The 14383-nt window shown below is 49.8% G+C and overlaps 1 protein-coding gene across 5 annotated transcripts in view; it reads right to left on the minus strand.

Moving 5' to 3' along the window:
- The window catches only part of LOC147638411 (uncharacterized), a 175799-nt gene that overhangs the window by 607 nt on the left and 160809 nt on the right, over positions 1-14383 (minus strand). For 3 of the 5 annotated variants that reach the window (XR_015265871.1, XM_086798342.1, XM_086798341.1), the window contains one exon: positions 97-131. Coding sequence is in view for 3 of the 5 variants with exons in the window: in XM_086798342.1 (XP_086654468.1) it covers positions 97-131 (35 nt within the window). In the remaining 2 variants the exon portion in view is untranslated. Of the gene's footprint in view, positions 1-96; positions 218-14383 lie in introns of those variants that run through there. The other 2 variants (XM_086798343.1, XR_015265872.1) reach the window with 2 other exon arrangements.

Here is a 14383-nt window from a genome sequence, read left to right on the forward strand (position 1 = left end):
AGCATAGCTGCTGCAGACTGCTTTGTTGCTTAGTAATATGACCTGAAGCTGAACAGCGAACAGCGAACAGCAGGGTTAGAGTGTGATGGATCTTACCCAGTATAAGCTGCATTCATCAATGTTGCATGTAACTGCAGTGCAGACACAGTATCAGTTAGAAGTATGCTTGTGTGTAGGCATGAAGTGTTTTCAGGCACCACTCCTGATTTGAACAGCTCTTTTCAAAAATAAATTAAAAAAAAACAGTTTCTTTTAAATAGCTGTATGTGCGCCTCTCTCACTTCCTTTCTCTTCCTCCCACCACCTCTCTCTCTCTCTCTCTCTCTCTCTCTCTCTCTCTCTCCGCGTGGCATAGCTGAGGGAGACCTCTCGGCCATACTCATTAGCCCCATGCTTGATATTTTGGAGAGTGGTATACCATCTACACAGAGCTGATGCTGCTCTCATGTTTCTAGTATTCCATGATGAGTTTCTATGGACAGTTTTGTATCACCCTAGTGAGATAGCTATGTTTATGTTTTCTTTCTGTTTTATTTTGCATTCCATGATGAGATATGCCATGGACATTATTGTATCACTTTAGTCTCATAGACCCATTGGGTCTTTAGTAGACATTTATTCTCTCTCTCTCTCTCTCTCTCTCTCTCAGACGACATGCACATGGCATACAGATGGACTATAACCACCATTTCAGTACCTTTGGAAATGGCAACCTTGCCTGCTTTTCAAACTGACATGCATCACACACATGGTTGCTACCATCATATTTGAACCTAGGCAAACCACCAACAATATCCTTGGTTTGCATAGACTTCAACCTTTTGCATATTCACATGTCAAATCCTTTTGTGCCATATGTCTATGTCAGGCACAACACCTTGGCTCTTTGAGAACATGGCGGACTTCAATTCTGGGATACCTGCATCCATGTTAAATAGCCTGCCATCCTTTTGCCCCTTGGCAATCAACCTGCAACCATTCTTGAAATCTTCAACGAAGCATCCATGCTTATTGAATCTCACTTGCATTCCTTGCTCAACCATTTGACCAACGGATGCAAGATTCTTTGTTATGGTTGGCACATACAAGACATCGGACATTGTCTTGACTCTCCCATCATGCATCTTGAGCGGAACATTACCAACATGTGTAATGGGATGCTGAGTGTCATCCCCTGTAGCCACATAGCCCTGTGTCTGCGTAGGCAACATCTTGTCAAACCACTCACCATGACAAGTCATGTGGTTTGATGCACCTGAATCCATATACCAAGTATCATCACTCTTCTTGTGTGATGACATACTGCCCATTACATGCTTCATGGCAAACAAATGATCCTCATTGCCAACATTGCTAGTAGATGCATAATGTCCACCATGTTGCACTCTACCACCTCGTACATCATTCTGCTTTTTATAGCAGTCTCTGGCCATATGTCCAAGCTTACCACAATAGTGGCAATCAATGCCACTTTCCTGTTGTTGTTGAGGTTGCCATCGACCTCGTTGTCTACTAGGCATGGACCTGCCTCTAGCATGAGGAGCATAACCTCTACCACCATGAGCACCATATGATGGTTGAGAATCCTGTTGTTGTTGTGGAGGTCTATCATACCATCCACGACCACCTGTACGACCTCTAGAAGCAGATCTCCCCTTGTCTCCAGCACCACGAAATGAATAGAATGCTTGGTCCCTAGCATGACCACTGCTGCTAGATGAGGAACCAAGTCCAAGCATCATCTCCTCAACAATGAGTAACGAGACAAGCTCCTCGAACTCTGGAGACTCACCACCTCGAACCCTAATCGAGCTCTCAAAAGCTTTGTAGTCTTTTCCAAGACCATTCAATGTGATTGCAACAACATCGTCATCATCCATGGGTGCACCAATAGATGCCAATGCATCTGCACATCCCTTTATCTCCTGCAAATAAACATTTATGTTCTTGTTGTTGCGAGTCAAGCTATGCATCTTTTGCTTCAATTTCTTCTTGGACTGCGTAATGGTGTCATACATTTTCACCAAAGTGTCCCACGCTTCCTTAGGAGTTCCACAATCCTGTATATGACAAAGCATGGCATCTGTCACACATATAGAGAAGTAATGCAACACTTTAAATGCTCTTTTTGCCCATGTCCTATGTGCCGTCCTTTGTGCGAGAGTTACATTCTCCATTGGGAGCCTTGGCTCCTCCTCATCACCTGTAATTAAGGCCCAATAGCCTTTGCCTTTCAGGAAATTTGTCATCCTGTACTTCCACACTTGGAAGTTATTCCTGTTAAGCTTCTCACCAACAATTTGTACGGGACCATCACCCATCTTGGCAACACAATTGTATCTTTGGGTGTCTTGCATATGCACACATACCCAAAGAGTTGAGGAGGAAGCTGGATGATAATTTTTGTTGGGTATAGCCGTGAGAGCAAGGGCTACCGGTTATATGACCCACTATCCAGGAAGATATTCACTAGTCGGGATGTGATTTTTGATGAAAAGTCAGAAATATCCATGGCTGGTTATGAGGCAAATCAGGCTGAAAATGATGTGTTTGAAGGTCTACTACCTATGGAGTTTCATTCCACAGTTGGTGATCCAACTCATGAGGGTACAGGACAGCCAGCAAATGATGTAGGTGGTGCAGAAATTCAGCAGCAAAATGAGCCAGAAGCTGAACCAAATATCATACAGTTGGCACCACAGATCAGACACATACCTAGATGGTATTTGAGGACATTACAGGACAGCCATTTAGAGGGTCCTCTTGCTGGTCGTACTCGTAGGGAGACAAGGACCAATGAGCATGCACACATCATGGATTTGAATCTGGTTATGGCAGCCAGTTTACAGGATGATGATGAGCCTGATTCATTTGTGGATGCACGAGATAATGTGCATTGGAACAAAGCCATGCAGGATGAGCTTGATTCTATTAAAAGGAATCAAACATGGGATTTGGTTGATCTGCCCAAAGGCAAGAAAGCAATTGGTACTAAATGGGTCTATAAGTTGAAAAGATATGCAGATGGATCCATTGACAGGTACAAAGCCTGTCTAGTTGCAAAGGTCTATGCACAGAAGAAGGGCATTGATTATGAGGAGACATTTGCTCCTACATCCCGTATGTCGACACTTAGGTGTGTCATTGCATTGGCTGCACATCGTGGTTGGGTTGTTCACCAGTTGGACATACAGACTGCATTCCTACATGGGGACCTCGAGGAGGAAGTTTATGTATTTCAGCCCATGGGTTTTGCAGAACATGGTCATGAGGGGAAAGTATGCAGGCTGAAAAAGGCCTTGTATGGTTTGAAACAAGCTCCACGAGCTTGGTATGCAAAAATAGATGCTTTTCTACTCACTCAGGGATTTGTGAACAGTCCATCAGAAGCCACTCTGTATGTAAAGAAAGAAGAGACAGATCTGCTGGTCATCAGTCTTTATGTGGATGATCTCTTGCTCATGGGATCAAATGATGACAAAATTGCAGCTTTTAAAGAGATACTGCAACAGACATTTGACATGTCTGACTTGGGGCTTGTACATTACTATTTGGGCATACAGTTTCTGCAGGATAACAGAGGCATTGGGTTGTTGCAATCACGGTATGTTGCTAAACTTCTGGAGAAGTTTAAAATTCAGGATTGCAAGCCTATTAGTACTCCTATGGAGCCTGGGATGAAACTGTCACTACAAGATGACAGTATTTCCTTTGATGCCACTACATATGCTCAGGCTGTTGGGTGCCTTACTTACTTGTGTAATACAAGGCCAGATATTCAGTATGCAGTCTCTCAGTTGAGCAGATTCATGCACAGCCCGCGGTTGTCACATGCAGTTATACGATTACAGTGATTCAGATTGGGCTGGTGATTTTGATACCAGACATTCCACTAGTGGAAATTGTTTCTTTCTTGGCTCTTCATGCATTTCTTGGCTAAGCAAGAAACAGACCACAGTGGCCACTTCGTCTTGTGAGGCAGAGTATAGAGCAGCCTACACTACTACTGTTGAGTGTGTTTGGCTGCGTCGTCTCATGACTGATATGGATATTTCAGTGGAGGAGCCTACACCTAGCTATACTGATAGTCAGAGTGCCATTGCTGTGGCCAGGAATCCTGTGTTTCATGCTCGCACGAAACACATTGAGATTCACTATCATTTTGTTCGGGAGAGACTCCAGGCAAGAGATTTCAGTCTGATCTACTGTCCTACAGATCAGAATGTGGCAGACATCTTCACCAAGGCATTACCACGTCCGAAATTCGAAGCATTCCGCAGTGCTTTGAATTTGTTTCCTTTTGGTGGATGATGTACAGTGATCACATATCACTCCAGGGGGGTTTGTTGGGTTTTATGCTGTGTATGCACCCAGAGGAGTGCTAGTGATCATCAGTAGATTACTGGGGCACTTTTTACTTCAGTTAGTGGAGGTTTTTTCCCCCAGTTTAGCTTAGTTTCACTTATATTCAGTTTATAGGTGTTTTGGTCCACCCGGCACATTTTATGGCCGGACATGAGAACACATCTCTTTAGGTCACTATTATGTGGCTATTGTACTTCACCTTTTTTTTTTCATCAAGAATATACACAAAAGTCGTGTTCTCTCTCTGTTGGCCTCCACGCCTGTTTGCAGCTTCTCCAAACCCTAACCCTAACACCCCTTCTGCCTTTACCCATGCAGTGCCCCCCCTCTGCCCCCCTTGTTCGCTTCTCCTCCGCCCTCCCCTCTCCTCCTCACGCCACCCTCTCCCCCTAGCTTCTTGCTTCCCCTGAAGCCCCCCCCCCACCCTAGCCCTCCTTGCTTTCCTCGTCCGTAGCCTCTCTGCTTACCCCGTCTTCCCCGCAGCTTCTTCGTCCCTTCCGTCTTTGTTAGGCATGGTAGCCGCTCAATCATCCCCAACCGAGGCCTCCGTAGCTTGTTTATCTTTCTCTGCTTTTTTCTTGGTAGCTTGGCCCTAGGACCGAGCTAGATTCTCTTACAAGAAGCTTGGCCCTACAGTCAAGCTAGATCTCCACTTTCGTATGCAAGATTGTTGGTAGCTGCCCTGCACGCGGAAAACTCATAGATCTTCTTTAGGCTAACCTCCTTGGTGGGTCTGCAAAGATCACAGACATTCAATTTTTGGGGCGTGGCTACTACCAAGTTGAGTTTGACTTGCGAATGGCTTCAGATGGAGTCATGCAACTGAGCCCGTTGCATTGCGGATAGCCCAACCCTTCTTTGCGCGGTGGCAGCACGGCTAAGACCCTGCATCCGACCAACTAGCTGGTGTTTCAGGCTTTCCCGTGATAGTCTGCTTCCCAAGCCTTAGGAAGGTATACCTTTTTCTTCTCTCGGTGATCGGTGGAGCCATTGGGAGAGTGATGGAATGCACCCCACTGCCGCTTCGTCGTCCCTTGCACGGGCAGCCGGGATTCCATCCCTTCGCATTAGTATTGCCTCGTTGGAGATAGTGCCTCATGTCATATCCATTCCTTGGTCTTCGGACAGACCCCATCATTCAGTGAGCCGAGTACTCAAGCCTCTCGGCCAGTGTTACATTTGTAGGCGGATGGGAGACATCGCTAGGAGACTGCCTCCGGTGGTCCCCCCTGGTCCCCGTTCATATTCACCGGGGGGTAGAGAGAGAGGTAGGCTCTCAAGCAAGCGTGAACTTGGCATGATCCTGCTGATCAAGAGGAGACTCGGGATGCCCTCTTCTTTGCATGTATAGCACGGCTAGGCCGCATGATCCAAATGCCTGAGATAGATTGAACACCGGCAGCTGCAGCACATTGGCAGTCACAGGGCCTATCATAGCGCTTCCTTTCAGATTTTTAGAAGAGGCTTTGGGACAGCTTTCGGCCTAGAAAGATCACTCTTTCTTTGGCTGGCGGCACACATGAGTTTGGTGGTTAGTAGTTGGCTGGCAGTTGGAGGTCGGTCAGCGGCTTGTCTGCGGTACGGCCACCATCACGAGCCTCAGCGACATTGCTTTTGGGATTGCTCGAAGGCTCAATAGATTTGGCAGTGGATTCTCCGCATCTTCAATATAGACAGGGCATCGACTTGGATCATCACTTGGGGCATCGTACTGTCCTCCGTCAAAAAGAACTCTAGCAAGATGTCATCAGCAACGATCTGTTCACGAACAAAGTGCCTCTGGATGACCATGGGTTCCTCCGGTGGAAGCCCAAACCTGCAATGCAACCTCTGCATCCTCACCACCTCACAAGCAGCCCGGTACTCTGCCTCTGTCCTCGACAAGGCAAAAGATGACTGCCTCTTACTGCTACGTAAAACTGCTCTTGGGCCGGAAGTAGATCTCCTCGTGTCCGGATCTCCTCCCCAAACTGAGTCACTCCAATCGTGGAGTCGGACTCCATCAATCAATCCCCCTCATGTGTAAAAGAGTCCATGATCCTTCGCATGCCACAGAAACCTCAGGAAACACAATCCTGCCTCCCAGAGAGTCATCTGCAACCATGAGCTCAACTGCCTCATAAGGAAGCTCCCGTCCAATCTGGTGTCCATCAACCAGATCAATGAACCATTTTGCTTCTGAGTCAAAGAGGCATCACACTGCTCACAAGGATCAACACCTGTTACGGTGCAAAAGGCCTGGAACCTGCTGAAGACCACGCAAGGCCTTAAGAAGCCTATCAACCACCCCCTTTGAATCCGGAACCACAAAGCCTGGAGAAACCACCTCCTTCTGCAAGTAATCAACTGCCACCTGTGTGGCTTTCCAAAAGGTCCCCGTGGAAAGAATATCCTCATCTACAGGAATTTCTTTGTCCCGAATACTACGAGACATCAGAGTATAAGTTACCTGTCTAGTTTCCTTTGACTGACGAACACAAGAACCACCAACATCAGTACTGGAAGGTTCGTACCAACTGCTGCCATCAACTGGCAAGCTATCCACCATCTGGTCCCGAAAAGCCTGCACCTGCAGCGTATCCACACTTAAGTGGCCATTACCAGACTGCCACTCATCACAAACCTGAGGACCTAGGAGAGAGAGTGCTGAAAGCTTGTAAACTCCATTCTCCACTCCGCCTTCCCAAACTACTTGGCCTGCTGCTCTGTCCCGGAGAGCAACAAAGTGCTCATCAAACTCCACCCATACGCCAGTCTTGCAAACCTGATGCATTGACAACACATGAAAACCAAGTGACGGAACATACAACACCTGGGAGGAATGCTTCCCCACTCTGCCATCGGGAACTATCTCCATCCTGCCCTCACTGTGAAGTGGGATAGTGGATGTATCCCCAGTAAGAATGTGACTAGAATACTTGCAAAGATCCTGTAAACCGGAACGGGAAGGAGTCATGTGCTTGGAAGCACCACTATCTAGAATCCACTCCCGAGTATCCGTTGCGGAGAGTCCTCCAATCTCCTCCCTGCCTGAAGAAAATGAAACATCGGTGTCCACCACCTCCAGGTGCACAAAAGCCGGAGTCTTCCTGATTGTAGCTGAGGAATCTTCACCCTTCTCGGTCTTCCACTTGGGACACTGCCTCCAATAGTGGCCTTTCTCGCCACAATCATTACAGGTCCTCTTTGCCTTTAGTTTCTTGCGGTCAGTAACGAACTTCTTCTCAGAAGCCTTCTCTGACGAAGCCTTCCCTTTGCCCGTGTTACGGCCTTTCGACCGTTGGCCAGTTAAGGTCTCTGAACCTCCACCTTGAGGAGGGTTCGTGAATCGTTCCTCCTGGTCCAAGACCATGGGCACAAGCTCCTCCCACGTGATGGTGTTGAGCCTGCCACTGGTAATCAAAGACGAGTAAAATGCTGAGTACTGAGAGGGCAAGTGTGACAGCAACGTTATGGCCATGTCCTTTGACGATATCTCCTTCCGAGCCTGAAGAACTTCCTACTGAAGAGCCTGCAGCTTGTTAGTATGCTCCCGCATCGTCAACGACTTTGCAGGGCTCAATACCCGCATCTGTACTTCCAAGGAAATCATCTTCATGGGCGATACCCTATTGTAAAGAGAAGCCAAATGGTGCCATATACCTCTCGCCAGCGTCATATGCTTTACATGATTGATTACCTGCGGTGTGCAGTTGAGAAAGATAAACGAATGGACCCTGGCGTTGACACGATCCCACATTTGTGTCTCAGCCTCCTCTTTTCGGATTGACGGTAACTCCCCTTCCTCTACTTCCGGCCCTGGAACCCCAACAATGAGGAAATCAGTGAGGTCGTAAGAGTCCATAACAGATTCCATCATAACCTTCCATATGCCGTAGTTGTTCCCGTCCAACTGACGGTCCACCGGGAACGTGGGGAGTGTCGGGATCTTCACATGCCTCTCGGCCATCTCAAACAGATCTGCCATTGCCGGAATGTACATTGAAAAAGGGTGGGTGGGTGGGAACAAAGAAGAACTAACACCTGCAAGTGGCTGTCTAGCAAATCAGCCCGCTGTCCTCTTGCTTCTCCTCTTCCCGAACAGTCCCGTACGGTCCACCAATCAGCAACACAATAGTCCCCCTCTTGCTCACACAAATCCCAAGAACTATCTACAACCTAGGCTCTGATACCATGTCAGAATACGCAGCGGAGATGATGACCAGATCTAGGAACACAAGAGCAAAACGCAGTGCAGAAAATCACAGCACGAGCGAGAGAGAGAGATAGAGGCGTGTAACTCTGCTCCCAAGAATGATACAAAAATGACAAGGGGGCTGGGGGCCATTTTATATGGCCCCCCATCAGCAGTCAGCCTGCTGTAGGGCAGCCGACAGGACACCCACGACTTGCAAACAGCAGTCGACTAGCACAGAAGGTCCACGACCTGTCCAGTCCAGTCGGCCAGCTCCAAAATGAGAACATAAACATGCTGATGCAGTCGGCCAGCAACTGGGTCCTCCTGCCATCTCACTGCTCAGGGCTGCCTCCCAAGCCACAGAAAAATGGAAAAAATAGGGAAAAACATACGGAGAGTGGGAAAAAATGAGAAAACACCTAATAAGGGCGGGCATTCCCACAACAAAGGCCCTGATGTATAAAAATAGACAGGAGATGACTTCTAACAGAATCTCTCCTGTAACTTGTAGTAAGAGGGACAATTTAGCATATGGGCCTGGTCCTCGACTGCTCCCATGGTGCGTACTCTCCTCCTGTTGGATATTCTCACCTCTGCCAGTCTCTACTCTGAGGTGGTGGCAGGATACCGTGAGCTGGCCAATCGTGATCACATAGCATGTGCTGTGTATTTGTATGTATCCCGAGATCTCAATGAATCCATCCTTGGAGAGTTTCAAGAAGTGATCTCTGTAGAACCTGCCCTTCTTACAAATCTGTGACGGGTGACACCCATGTCCGATGTATATGTGTAGTCTGAGTGGATCTAACTGAATGATCTGGTTGATCTCATATTATGAGAGATCGAGGTAGAGGGAATCTAGGCTGATGGCCAGATCAGCAGGAGGCCATTGGAGATCATACACAGTGACATATGGAGTCCCACACAGACTCCATCTATTAGTGGTTGCAGGTACTATGTCACCTTCATTGATGATTTTAGCAGGATGACATGGATCTACTTCTTGAAAGAGAAGAGTGGAGCACTTGGGAAGTTTATGGACTTCAAAGCATCGGTGGAAAAACAATATGGCCAACGGATAAAATGCATAAGGACAGATGGAGATGGGGAGTACACCTCACATGCATTTGACAGGTTCTTGCGAGAACATGGGATTCGGAGACAGATTACTTGCAGATACTCACCTCAGCAAAATGGTGTTGCTGAAAGAAAGAACAGGGTCATTGGTGAGATTGCTACTAGAGCCATGCTCATCGAGAAGAGTATGCCAAATTACTCTCGGGCTGAAGCATGTGCTACAGCGGTGTACTTGTTGAACAAGACACTTACAGCAGCCATACATGAGAGTACTCCTGAGATGAGGATGACAGGTTGTAGGCTTGACATTAGACATTTGAAAGTCTTTGGATGTGTGGCATATGTGCATGTGCCAGATGAGAGGAGGAGAAAGTTGGATCCAAAGGCCGAAAAATGTATATTTATTGGGTATGCACACGACAAGAAAGCATACAAATGTTACAATCCAATGACCAAGCAGGTGGTCATTAGCAGGGATGTAATATTCTCAGAGATGGCTAGTTGGTACCATGATAGTGAGGATGTCATGGTTGATGACATTGATGCAGGTTTGGATGTGAACTTGCCTATTCAGGAGGAGTCCACTAGCATGTCTGGACCACATGATACATCTGGTGAGAATGTGGGTTCTTGGTCTGGGAGACTAAGACATGATGTGAGCACAGATGGGAGTGCCTTGGACAAAGGAAAACAGAAGGTGAAAGGCATTGGGATTGGAAATGCAGGTTATGACTCATCTGGCAGTGAGAGCCTTGATGGAGAGTTGGGCATCCCAGTGGTGAGGACTCCAGGTGTAAGGAAAGACAGGAACATTCCAGCGAGCTCATGGAGCTCGTAGTGACTCTCAGCCTGTAAGGAAGTCGCAAAGGATTAAGTATCGTGTTTAGAGATTGACGTACAGGAACTATGCTATGCATTATGCATATATGACTTCCATCGTTTAGAGCCTACTCATTTTGAGGACGCTATTGGCAAATAGGTTTGGGACAATGCCATGGATGAGGAGATGGATGCATTGTCTAGCAATGAGACATGGGAGTTGGTTGCCTTACCAAAAGGCAAGAATGCAATTGGTTGCAAAATGGGTGTACAAAGTGAAGTGTAAGTCGGATGGATTTGTGGAGAGACATAAGGCAAGGCTAGTTGCAAAGGGTTATGCACAAACTCATAGCCTTGACTATGATGAGACATTTAGTCCAGTGGCCAAGATGGCCACCGTGAGATCCGTGATTTCTATCGCTGCACTCAAAGATTGGGAGTTGCACTAAATGGATTCCGTCTTCGCCGCCCTCCCCCCCCCCTCCTCTTCTTTCTGTTTTTCTCCGCCCCCAGGGATTTAATTTTTTTTACCTTTCGCCTTCCCCCTCCTTCGTGTGCAGCTCGGTTCTTGCAGGTTCTCCGTCTCCGCTCCGCCTTCGACACAGCTTCAGACTCTGATGGAGGCTCCTCCCGCCCCACCTCAGAGGGACTCATCCGCAGCCCCCTCGCCCACCCCTGAGGACACCCCCATCAGGCTTTCTCTTTCGCCGGAAGAGGAAGGGAGCCTTGCCGCAGAGATGGAACGCCTTCAGGCACATTCCACCATCTGCTGTATAGTCGGCACTCACCCCAGCAGAGGGGAGATCCGGGATCTTCTTCAAGCCCGCCTTCTTGCAGATGTGAGCAAGATCCTGGACGTTCAGCTACTGGGCCGTGGACATTACCAGATCGAGTTCGAGACAGCCCAGAGCGCGGCCAAGGTCCTAGCCATGAGTCCCCTCGACATCAGGGGTGCTCGGGCTTTCTTCAGACCTTGGTAGCATGGCTTTGACCCAGCAGCGGCCGAGCAGAGAGAGCGCCTTTTCCATGTTACAGTTTGCTTCCCTGGACTCCGCCGGGAGTACCTTCCGCTCCTTCCTAGGCTAGGAGCATTGGTGGGTTCGGTGCTAGAGACTGGCCCCATAGCAGCTTCAGTGGTGGCCAGAGCAGCTGGGCTACCTTCAATCAGAGTGTTGGTGTCTGACATCTCCTCCCTTCCGAAGGAAATTCAGCTACCTAGGATAGGGGGGGGAATGGATTGATCAGAGAGTGGAGTCCTCGGGGCTCTCGAACCAGTGCTTTATCTGCAGGCAAGTCGGTCATCTGGCCAAGGCCTGCCCTCGCAGGAGACCTCGACCTTCACCGCAGCAGCAGCAAGCCCCTGATGGCCCGCCCACAGATGTGGCTCGGCAGGCAGCCTCCGGGACACCTGCTCAGGCCACAAAGACCTCGGAGTGGCAGCCTGGACAGGGGCGCCGTCGAGGGAGACCGGCGCAACAGCACGTCCAGAGACCGTTGCAGCAGCAGCCACAGTCTCAGCATCACTGGGTTACCGTGAGGAACAGCTTTGCTCCCCTCCAAGAGGAGACCCCTGCGACGACTGAGGACCAGGAGATGCCAGCACCCCCTCCTCCACCCCCACCACCCCCATCCCCCCATACCGCTTCGCTTCCACCTTCGCCGCCTCCCGTCCCCGCTCCGGTTTCGGCAACGGCTCCTTCTCCACCTCCCTCGCCCCCTCCTCCTCCCCCTCCACCCGCCTCAGCTCCTCAGGAGGCCCTGGCAGTCCCCTGGCGTTAACCTACAGTCAGGAGGGCTCTGAGCACCGATCTTGATCGAGCACCGCAGAGCAGACTTACCATGCCGATTCGAGCTTCACGCATATCATCTATCCGCAGTCGGCTGAGTCGCCTCGGCACTAGATAGCGCTCGGAGGCTTTTGATTATTCCTTCACACGGCTTTTTGGAGCAGAGGACCCCCATGAGCCAGCACCCATCCGAGTTCATGTAGTGATACCTCCGGCCCGCGCGGAGGAGGCACTTGATTCAGCGGTGGCCTTCTCGTTCCCTCTCTGTGGCCCATGTCACCGGGAGTGGACTCTGGAGCTCACTCTTAGCACCTTGAAGACTCAGGCAGTTGAGTTTTCTCACCATGTGAGCGATCTGGAGGTGACAGATGTGATAGGCCGACTATGGGAGTTGGCTCACTTTTTCTTGGATCTCGAGAGTGTGGACGCCTCAGGGATTCGTCATTTGGTCGTTCGCATAGTGGCAGACTTAGCACGCGACCCTAGAGATGTATGTGTACACGAGGTTGCTTTGTCAGAGCAGGAGGCAGTCGCCCTGGACCACAGCCACTAGCACCTGATCCGTGATTCTTGCACTACACCGGGTGGGCAGATTCGCAGCCGCTCGGATGGGGACTACTCTCCATCCAAGCAGCTTGCGAAGGCCCGCCGTACGGCTGAGACAGCATCCACCTCAACAGGTCATCCATGAGGATCATGTCATGGAATGTACAGGGCCTTGGCGGAGCACATTTTATACACTATCGTGGTTGCTTGAGGCAGGAGCTTCAGAGATGCCTGGTTGGTGGCAGCATTGATATTTTGATGATGCACGAGCACCACTTGGGTGAGAGCAGGATCCGGAGATATGGTTTGGTGATGCCTGGTAGATGGGACACCTTTTGGTCTGCAGGGTTTGGTCATTTGGGTGGACAGGGAGGAGTATGCATGGTCATTGCAGATGTATGGCAGCAGGCCATTGTGGATCGAGGGATCATTGTGCCTGGTAGAGCACAGTATGTCATTCTGAGGATGCATGATGAGCTATTGGGCGTGCTCAATAATTATGCGCCCAACCATGCTAGTGCCAGAGCAGAGGTCTGGACCCAGGTTACGGATGCATTGCCAGAGGCCGCACATTGGTGTGTTGGGGGAGACTTCAACATGCTTGAGGACCCGGCCTATAGGGTGGGAGGCAGTGATGTTACAGTGCATGGCACGGAGCTTGCAGCTTGGGACCGGTTTTGCATGTCACTGAGGATCACATGCATGGCAGCATGGGGCCTTCTCCCGCTCTCAGGACAGTCTTAGTTTCTCTCGGTCGGATCGCCGGCAGGGAGGGACTAATCTATCACAGATTGATCGCTTTTATGCGGGCGACTGGTTAGGGGAGCGAGGGGGCTCTGTCGGCATTCTCGCTAGCACCTCGTTTTCAGATCATGCGCCAGTTATCTTGACATCGGAGGAGAGGACACGGAAGCCCAGCTTGAAGTTGAGCATCCCAGAGAGGGTACTTACAAATCCTAGTCTCGCTGAGGACATTGAGCGGATCTGGCATGATAGTCAGTGCTCTGACCAGGATGCAGCAGGCCAGTGTGCCCAGGGACTCATCGAGCTTAGCTCTTTTCTGCACACTGCAGCTTTGACACGGCTGGGAGAGATTCGCACGCGGGAGCATCGGCTGAGACGCAGCCTTGCTTCGCTTCATCGCCTTCAGGAGCAGCAGCCTACATGTGAGTGGGTGGCGTCCCAGCTTAGCCAGGCACACCAGGAGGTTAGAGAGGCAGAGGAGCAGAGACATGAGTTTTACTATCGTCGTCAGGCCTCTCAGTGGACGCAGCTTGGTGATAGAGTGACTGGGGAGTTCTTTGGGATTACTGGACCCCGCCATGCTCGAGCAGGAGTCCGTCAGCTTGGGAGGCCGGATGGATCGGTAGCTACGGAGCCTGGAGACATCAGAGCCATTGCCACTGGATTCTATAGAGACCTGCTTTCAACGGAGCCAGCCACCGAGGATCGGGATGCTTGCAGACAGACTGTGTGGGCCCATGTGCAAAGGAGGGTCACAGATCGTATGCGTACAGTTCTTGGTGCGCCTCTTTCAAAGATTGAGCTGGCTGAGGCCTTGAGGGTCCTGCCGCGACATAGTTGCCCAGGGGAGGACGGCCTGACGCCTGCC

The sequence above is a fragment of the Cibotium barometz genome, chromosome 5, assembly GCF_041138505.1.
Source record: "Cibotium barometz isolate CiBa-2024 chromosome 5, ASM4113850v1, whole genome shotgun sequence".
NCBI classification, from domain to species: Eukaryota; Viridiplantae; Streptophyta; class Polypodiopsida; order Cyatheales; family Cibotiaceae; genus Cibotium; species Cibotium barometz.